The sequence below is a fragment of the Elephantulus edwardii genome, unplaced genomic scaffold (assembly GCF_000299155.1).
Source record: "Elephantulus edwardii isolate Elephantulus edwardi_28Jun2011 unplaced genomic scaffold, EleEdw1.0 scaffold00014, whole genome shotgun sequence".
Classification (NCBI taxonomy): Eukaryota; Metazoa; Chordata; class Mammalia; order Macroscelidea; family Macroscelididae; genus Elephantulus; species Elephantulus edwardii.
This window is the reverse complement of record NW_006399764.1, coordinates 12,769,163-12,779,073: the sequence shown is the minus strand read 5'-3', so window position 1 is coordinate 12,779,073 and position 9,911 is coordinate 12,769,163. Positions and strand designations below refer to the sequence as shown.

The following is a 9,911-nucleotide window of genomic DNA, read 5'->3' as shown; positions in this document are numbered from 1 at the left end:
AAATCAAATGAAAACAAAACCACCTCCCTGGTCACCTCCCTACCTCCCCGTCCCCAAACCAGTCTGCGTTTTACCCCTGCCTGTCTCAAGGAACCCTGTAGGTTTTAAACAGTAGTCATACTTGTGCAGGTGGGAAGGGAGTCTTCCTTGCTGGCCTTGTAGGAGTTTTCGGAGGGTCCAACACAGAGACTCTGGAGACGCTTCCCCTCAAATCTTTCCCCTGTAACCTATTTCCCTAAACCTTTCACTTCATCATGCACTATGCAGGTAACTCTAAGGTAGCTGCAGGTCATAACAACGCTACCTTCGTCTACTGACTCCAATAGTTCACTTCTTACGCTAGAGGTAAAGCCCAGACTGAAGCTCGATGCCCCTCTTCAAATAGGTACTATAAATATACTAGAGCTATCCCTGAAAAGATGCATTTGTACTTATATATATATAAAATTATATATATATATATAATTTTTTTCTTTGTATACAGGTATATATTAATCTATAGGTGTAGAAGGAGAGGTATAGTACAGGAACAGGCAGGTGTGTGTGTCATGTGCGCATATTTATAATATGTATAGTATGTTTACAGCCCCCATCATTGGTTGCATCATTATGGTGAATGTACCTCCGACCAGCGAGGAGTACCTGTCAGCGGTGAACGGGGAGAAGCCCCCACTTGATGGTTCTCTTGGTCTCTTAGTTAAAGCCGTTTCAGTAGGCAAGGGTGGAAGTAGTAGCCTGTGGGATGAATGGGCCCGACGTGCATCCATCCGTCCTCAAATTCTCCTCTGAGGAAGGACACCCGGAACGCCCAGGGCCGTGCGCCAGCTGCCTCTTCTCCAGAGGTCAAGGAGCCTAAAGCCCCGAGCGGGAAGGGACCATCCATGCTGCTGGTTCAAGATATGGCTTTGCCTGCTAGATGGAGACAGGACACGTCAGAATTCTGTCTTCTAGAAGGACGCTGACCACCAGGAACACGAAGTAGAGGCCGAACATGATGAAACCCAGCACTTTGTTCATGCGCCACTTGCAGAGGGCGATGGAGAGGATGACGAAGAGCAGCATGATGAAGAGCAGGACGATGGCGCAGAAGAGGCCGTTGCTGCTGACGGCCACAGGCTGGAACCTGTGGATCACGGTGTACAGGAGCCAGGGCAGCGGGAGCCTGTGCGGAGAGAGGGGGAGAAGGCTCTTAGCGGAGGGGGTGGGAAGGTGCCCCACGAGGCTGGTGCAGGAATCCAGGGCAATTCCAGCTCCTTGGACAGCGGGCAGCACTGGCATCCTTCGGCCTTGCGCGGAGCCTCTGTCCTAGTGTCCTTAGCAGGAGGGGCCAGTCCTTGGAAAAGGACATCATTCTTTTTTTTTTTTTTAATTTTTCTACTAGTTTATTCACACAATTCAAATACAAATTTGAACACATTCTTTCCATTTCCCTCAGCCTCCCCCCCCTCACCCCATCAAATTGTACAACCCAATGGTTAATCCCCTCTTCTCCCTGCACATCCACATCCCTCTGCTTCCAGCCTCTCCCACCCCTCCTGGGTCCTTATACTCCTTCTACAGTAACGGTCTTATACAATATTTATCCTTATGTGACTGAGTTATTTAGTGGCGAGAAAGGAACTCTTATACATTGTTGGTGGGATTGTAAAATGGTGCAACCATTCTGGAAGGCAGTTTGGCGCTTCCTCAAAAATGACATCATTCTGGGAAAAGCAGAGGTCAGGGAAGGAAAGGAAACCTCTCAACAAGGTGGACTGACACCATGACAACACCAATGGGCTTAAGCATGGCAGAGAGCGAGCCTGGCCCAGGACAGTACAAGGTTTTGATCTGTCATGCATGGGGTCAACAGGAGTCAGAGACAAGTCAACAGGACTTAACAACAACAACAACAACAACAACAACAACAACAACCCCCTTTAGAAATGGGCGTGACCATACCACATATTAACACTGTATTGCTCAAATGGATAAAATGGTAGGATTGGTGTACATGGTGTACACTGTATGGAAAAAATAACAGATAACATAATACACTTGGAAATTAAAATACAAAGGATTATTCAAAATGTTGAAGGAGAAAGGAGATGCATTTTATGAGGACAATATTGAAGGCCTTAATTTCTCAGAAGGCGGCCATCCAGGGTTATTCGTAGACTACTTTTGTTTCTAACACGTGAAAAGAAAGGGTAGAGATAACAGCACCCCTCCGCAATCTAATCCATATTAGCTATTAAGTCATACCAAGAACTTCAGTGTTCTTTAATGTTAGAAGAGAGTTTATCTTCTGACTTTCAAGAAGCCTAGAATAGCTCCACCAGCACAGAGGAACAAATGCCAGCATTTACAAGGAAGAGGATGGGATGTGTGTGCTGGGGCAGTGCTTGTCCTAATCTGCTTTACAAACCCATCTCAGCAGAGGCTAGTGAGGACTTGAATGAGATTTAAAATACAGAACAAACAGAAGGAACCTCCCAGAGCATCGCAATCATGGCTGAATAAAGAATATTCATGTTATTGAGCCAATACCTTCATGTAGAAATGAAACGACCTTAAAATGCTAATAAAACATTCATTTTTGTACACAGGTTATGTGTTTTAATCTGTCTTATTAGATAGCTGCTGTTGAATTAATTCTAATGCATGTGGCCCTACGTGTGTGTTAGAGTACAAGTGTGCTCCATAAGGATTTTAGAAGTAGACTGTCAGGACTTTACTCCCAAGTACCTCTGGGTAGCCTCAAACTTCCAGCCTTTAGGTTAATGTCAAGCATGTTAATAGTTTATTCTACCCAGGAATGACTATGTTTGTCTAATGATGACCTTTGTCCCCCCATGTAAATTCTCTGAGAAGAGAAAACACAGGTTAGGGACCTGAATAGGATTTCCTATCTTTAATTTTCATAGTTAAGTTTTGAACCAAGAGATGCTGATTTAATACAAAATCATACCTACAAAAAATCCCTTCTACTTACCCTACAGTGATGTCAAAAATATTGCTTCCAACAGAGCTAGACACTGCCATGTCTCCAAGCCCCTTCCGGGCCACTATGACGCTGGTGATAAGATCAGGGATGGACGTCCCAGCAGCCAGGATGGTCAGACCCATAATCTCCTCACTGATGCCAATTGTCTCCCCAACCTAAATGTGACGATGGGGAGAAACACAGGCGTTAGAAGCCACAAAACCACAACCACTTCAGTACAACCACGTTTCGACGTGTTTCTACTCTGTGTCGAGCACTGTGATTACACACAGCTGAATAAGCCACCACCCTAGAGAAACTTCTCCTCTAATGATACTCAGACCTGAGAAGTCGAGAATGAAAAACAACTGCACAGGGCTGGCGTGCAGCCTCTATTAGTGTTTCCCACAACTTGACTAAGGGAAGATGCAAGACCGGAGTTACAAAGGTCATTGACTTGCCATCGATTGCCTGATAGGGACACCAGGTCCTGGGGCCGATTGCCCCTTCCCGACGTTCACCAGTGAAGGTCAAGAACTAGCAGGTTCACCATTTTTTCCTTAGCGTCTTAGTGTCTTTGACTCACTACAAAACATTAAGTCTCAGCCGTTTCTGTGTGAAACTTGATTTTATGGGTAATGCAGGACTGTAAATCAGCAAGGCAGTTGTAGAGGAAGCAAAGCCAGGGAATCAGGGGGCCTGGGTCTGAGATCTGCGTCCAGCAGTTAATAGATGCTCAATGTGTGCGACTCACTGCAGGCCCCTAGATGGGCAAGCTGCTTGTATCCAACCTCTAACCCATCCAGTGGCCCCCTGGGAGAAAGACTGGGTGGTCAGACTCTAAAAAGATTAGAGGCAAGAAAAAGCCATGAAGCATTCTACTCTGACTAGTTCAAGAGCAACATATTTGTTGTTGTTGAGTGTGTGTGTGTGAGACTCACTGCTGGCTCGACTGATGGCATGTTTTTGATTCTTGTTTTCTTATTCATAAATGTAAGGATAAAACCCCAATTCATGTAAAAGTCCTTTGTAAGTTGTATATAATGATGGGAAACCAAAGTGAGGAATAATTGCTATTTTCTTTGGTTTTTGCCTTTCAAGACTGATGAGTTCTATTTTGTACCTGTGGCTGCTAGGTGTCATGGAGCCGGAACAACTGAAGGCTGATTCTTCCGTTGGTTTCAGAGTCTTTAAATCTCAAGGCAGGAATTTGCTCATATCTCTCCCTCAGAGAAACTGGTAGATTTGAACCACCTGCCTTGGGGTTGGCAGTGGAATTCCTTACCCACTAGGCCATCAAAATGCCATTTTATTTTACAGGGTTGATTTGCCTTTACATGTAGGCTCCTCAAGTCTCTTGAACAATTTTTGCCCATTTTAAAAAAAGGAAGCTTGAGGATGCTTGTTTTCCTGTTATTGAACTCTAAGAATTCCTTATGCCTCCCGATTATCAAGAATACACGATGCAAATACTTTCTTCCACTCTTTATCTTTTAATTTTTCAATTTTGGGGTTGTTTTAGGATTAAAGAGGTTTAATTTTGATAGAATTAAATGTATGTATCACTTTCTTCTTTTATGGATCAAGCTTTGGAGCCACAAAGAGAATTCTTGCTAAACTCATGGTCAAATAGATTTGATTTCTTTTTCCAGGATGCTTGACAATTTTAGCTCATACATTCAGGACTATGGTCCCCTTTGGGTTAATTTATATATATATGGTAATGCATAGAAATTATTTTCACATATGGAAATTCAGTTATTACAGTGCCATTGGTTAAAAGGTCTATCTTTGCCCCTCATAAATGTTCTTGTTGTTTATTTCCTTTCTCCAAACTGTTATGTTTTATTTGACCACTGGTGACCAAGTAGTAAGGAGGTAAGGCTTTGCCAAACCAAAGGTACTTGGTTTGAATCCACTGGGAGAAAGATGGGAGATCTCCCATGTGATTCTGAAAATTCATTAGAGAGTTAGCTATAGATTGGTTCTGACTTGACAATACGTAACAACATTTTATTTATGTTGTTGTCATTGTTGTTATGTGCCGTCGAGTTGCTTGCAACTCATAGTGACACTAGTACAAGAGCCCTAAAGCCCGCTCTATCTGGAAAACAACCACTTGGCCAACTGACTGGAAGAGATCTATATTTCTTCCCATTCCAAAGAAGAGTGACCCAACAGAGTGAGGAAACTATAGGACAATCTCATTGATTTCACATGCAAGCAAGATTCTGCTGAAGATTATCCAAAATTGAGTGGAACAGCATATCAGCAGAGAACTACCAGAAGTCCAGGCTGGGTTTAGAAGGGGTCATGGTACTAAGGATATTGTAGCTGATGTTAGATGGATCTTAGCTGAAAGCAGGAAATACCAGAGGAATGTCTATCTGTGTTTCATTGATTATGCAAAGGCGTTTGACTGTGTCGATCATAACAAACTGTGGCTGACTCTGAGAAGAAAGTGAATCCCAGAACACTTGATTGTTCTAATGCGAAACCTATGCTTGGACCAAGAGGTAGTCATCAGAACAGAGCAGGGAAACACTGCATGGTTCAAAATTAGGAAAGGTGTACTCCAGGGATGTGTCCTATCTCCTTTTCAACCTGTATGCAGAACCGATTATCCGAGAGACTGGGCTCTATGAGGAGAAGTGTGGCATCAGGATTGGTGGAAGATCTATCAATAATCTGCATTATGCAGATGACACAACCCTGCTTGCTGAAACTGAGGAGGACCTGATGCACTTGCTACAGAGGGTCAAGGACTGCAGCCTTCAGTATGAATTGAGGCTCAATGTCAAGAAGACAAAGATTTTCACCACTGGATCAATTGACAGCATCAGGATGGATGGCGAAGAGATTGAGATTGTTCACAGCTTTAGTTTGCTCGGCTCCATGGTCAACACTCTTGGCACCAGTAGCCAGGAAATAAAAAAAATGTATTGTGATGGGAAAGTCTGCTGTTAGGCACCTCTCCAGGGTACTGAAGGGCAATGGTGTCACTCTGGAGCCTAAGGTGCATCTGATACAGGCTATGGTCTTTGCAATCACTTGTTATGCATCAGAGAGTTGGACAATGACTAGGGAGGATAGAAGGAGAATTGATGCTTTTGAGCTGTGGTACTGGAGAAGAGTATTTAATACATGATACTGCCAAGAAAACAAACAGGTTCATCCTGGAAGAGGGTTAAACCAGGCTGCTCTTTGGAGGCAAGGATTCTGGGGCTTCATCTGACAAACTTTGGACATGTTGTAAGGAGGGACAGTCCTTGGAGAGGGACATCATGGTTGGGAGGGTGCAGGGATGGTGTAGGAGGTGAAGACCCTCTATGAGGTGGATTGATTCAGTGACTGGGGTAATCGGGATGGGTGTGTCAGAGGCAGTGCGATTGGCACGGGGATAGAGCAGGGTTTAGGGCTGTTGTACATAGGGTCGCTATGAGTCGCAAGCGACTCGACAGCACATAACAACATCATCCTGTGCCAACCTTACTGTCTCTGACACACATACCCTCATTACATTCATCACTGAATCGTTAAGAAGTTCAATAATTTTAAGATTATATTAAACAGGTCTGTCTTGGAGAGAGTGAAACCAAGTCTCTCTTTGGAGGCTAGAATTTTGAAGCTCTCTCTCACTTATTTTGGGCCAGGAACGATAGATCGGTCCTTGGAGAAGAACATCATGCTCGAAATGGTGGATGAACAGCACAAAAGGAGACCCTGGGTGAGATGGATTGATACAGTAACTGGGGTGATGGGGGTTAGTGTGTCAGAATTAGTAAGACTGGCTCAGGACAGGGCAGGGTTCAGAGCTGCTGAACACAGGGTCACTATGCTTTGCAGGTGACTCAACCAATAACATTCTATGACAGGTTGGGAAGCAGGAGTGGCATCTACTTCCAAAACAACATGCCTCCGGAAACTCTATGAACTTTGATAAATGTCGATGGTTGTAGATGGGCTCCAGGCCTTTAGTTCATAGGGTCACTATGAGTCATGCTTGACTAGAAGGCAATCATGAACAACAACAATATTAAACAGAGGGTACAAGTGTGAAGCTTGGGATTTATGTAGTATAGAACAGGCATTAAAACTATGAGTTTTAGAACTCAGGTTAGAATCTTAGTTCTGTCACTTATTACGTATATGAACTTGAGCAGTTTCCTCAGCTTCACTTCTTTATCTATAAACGATGGGTAGTTCTCATCTCCCTCACAGGGTCTGTGATTATATACAGAGTTACTGTGAAGAATACAAGGACAAAGACTTGCTAAGAGTCTGGCATGTACTGCTCCAGAGCCCTGCCTTTGACTGGATCATCTCGTAGTAATCCTGCAGGACAGCAGGGCACTGCCCAGTAGGCTTGCCATGGAATGCCCACTGGGTGTGAACTGCCAATCACTTGGTTAGTGGTCAAGTGCTTTAAACACTGTGCCATCAGGGTCTCTCCACTTGGCATATAGTATATGACACCTTGTATCTCGTTCTTTAATTCATCTTACTGAATATGTAACTACTGAGATTCTATTTTGGGAGGGTTAGTATGACAAGCAAAGGAACTCTGATGGCACACTGGTTAAGGAGCTCGGCTGCTAACCAATGGGGTGGTGAGTTTTTAAGGAGCTCGGCTGCTAACCAATGGGGTGGTGGGTTTGAATCCACCAGCTGCTCTGAGGCAGAACGACGCAGCTGTCTACCTCTGTAACGGCTTACAGCTGTCGAAGCCCAATGGGGCTGTTCTACTTTTTCCTGGAGGGTTGGCAGATGCTGGAACGGACTCGATGACATGGGCTTAAGTTTTTGGTCTTACAATAGGCATTGAGTCATGTGAAATACATCATCATTTCTGCAAACTGAGATTCCTAGGAGTGACCATTTTTGTTTCCAGTTTCTTTCCTAAGTTTTGAAAGACTTGCAACAGGAGGTAAGTGGGTGCCTAAAGACAGTGCAAAAAGTAAAAATTAGTGTTACTGAGGTGAGCTAGCTCTGGAATATTCCTGGGTTGTCCTCCTTTCAGGCTTCAGAGGGTAAGAAGCAGCTCAGACTTGACTCCCTTACCATAGTTGTCTTGGTATTATATCAACTTGACCTACATTACAGGGAAAGGCCTGCAAAGTTAAATGGAGTAAATCCCTATAGTTCTAGTCTATAGATGTTGTCCAGTTTGAGGCCCAATATTGCTGTGGCTGTTTTAGAAAGCAAACACACTGATTAACCACTTAAAAACCAGAACCAGAGGGAAAAAAGCAGGTTGACGAGTGTCACTTCTAACTATCAAATTCTTACCTGGTGTGCCCACCAGACCATCAAGTAAGAAAAGACGGCAATCCAGCTGATGGCGCCAAAGAACGTGATGGGGAAAAACTTCTTCGATGTCTGCAATAGAACCAGGAAGAGTACGATGTAACTGCTACCTACTGTGGTGGATCTGACAGTTCAAAGCTAAAAATCATTTCCCCCATCTCTTGCCATTTTGGTAGAATTAGCCATCAAAACACCTCCTTTGCCCCTCTGGTCAAGTTAAGAGAATAAAATTCTCTCCTGAGAACATAAGAATGGTTGGTAGAAATCACTCCAAAGCTGGTTCCTTTTGATGGAGGTCTTACGAAGAGAATGTTTGTTGTCTCTAGGCTTAGAGTCTTAGATTCCGTTTATTTCTATGCAGTTCTAGGTCAGGTTTGTCAGCTTTTCCTTCAAACTATTAACACTCCACATCTTCTCATTGCTCTGTTTTCTCAAGTGCATTTGAATCCATTTCTGTTGCTTGCAACCCATATGTCCTAAAGCAATATACCAGAAAATATATTGGTTTTATTTAACAGGAAACAAGCTTGCTTATATTGGCTTGTGGTATAGCCCCATGAATTATCCAGAAAATCCACACAGAAGTAGCTAGTACTACAGAGCTTATACAGAGTCATGACCACCACGAGCCTACTGGACACTTGAACCGTCTGTGCTGAATGGAGCGCACAGAGGTAGAGGTGGCCAATCACACTGAGCTCTACTGGGTGCCACAAGCAATGTTCTTAGAGCTGCTTTCTCCCCTACTCTCCACCTCTAATGACAGGATGTCAAATTCTGCATAATTTCTGGCTTACTCTGTTAGCAATTCAAAACTTTTCTTTGAGCATCTGCCCATATCAGACACTTAAAATGCATTTTCTTACCTGATCCTATTAAGGTAAATCCAGCCTTGCACCGTAGTGGTGTGCTGTGGACGTCCTTTGTTGCCAACTTGGAGAGGCTCTCACCAAATTGTCAAACACTTTGTATTCCAAAGCCCTTCACTCTGAGAAACAATCCCATCTTTTTGCTTTGATAATGCATTCCAATTTTGTGCACCGAAATGACTGATGGAATTGAGTTGGGTGAAAACTATCTCAGTTGTCTGAAGAGCTGACCTTGGGCAGTCACGTAGAACACTTTTTGCCATGGCTTTTGAGAGCTCCATTAAGAGGGGCAGGAACTTGCACACAGTAACCTTCCTGAATATCTCGCCTGATGAAAACAGTCTCTATCGCTCCAAACCAGGCTTATGTTTCCTTTACTAATTTCAAGCTTTCGATATATGCTTTTATTATCACTCACACAGTCCTATTAAATTGAACAATAACTGCTTCTTTCTTTTTTTTTTCATTCTGCTTCTCTCTTTTAATGATTGCTACTTTTTTTGGCTATTCATTAGCTGGGGTGCCTGGAAGACCATGAAAGCATGATGAAATTGGGGGAGGGCAGCAGGTCCCAGAAAAAAGTGAAACCCTTACTTTTAAAGTGTTTTCCCGATTCTTACCCTGGCTAAAATAACAATAAAACAACACCAACAATAATAACAATAATAATACCACCACCTACTTGCTGTTGAGGCAACTCCAATTCTTAGAAACCCCTCGTTTGTTAGAGCAGGATTATGCTCTATATGATTTTGAATACTGTGATGGGA

At 43.5% G+C, this 9,911-nt stretch overlaps 1 protein-coding gene across 2 annotated transcripts in view; it reads right to left on the bottom strand.

Annotated features, from left to right (window-relative positions):
* Positions 1-734: 734 nt before the first annotated feature.
* SLC24A2 (solute carrier family 24 (sodium/potassium/calcium exchanger), member 2) overlaps positions 735-9,911 on the bottom strand; it is a 311,194-nt gene continuing 302,017 nt past the window's right edge. For both annotated transcript variants that reach the window (XM_006881276.1, XM_006881277.1), the window contains 3 exons: positions 8,255-8,344; positions 2,975-3,141; positions 735-1,162 (listed from right to left, as the gene is read on the bottom strand). In XM_006881276.1, coding sequence (XP_006881338.1) covers positions 913-1,162; positions 2,975-3,141; positions 8,255-8,344 — 507 coding nt within the window. In that variant the 3' untranslated portion in view covers positions 735-912. The remainder of the gene's footprint in view (positions 1,163-2,974; positions 3,142-8,254; positions 8,345-9,911) is intronic.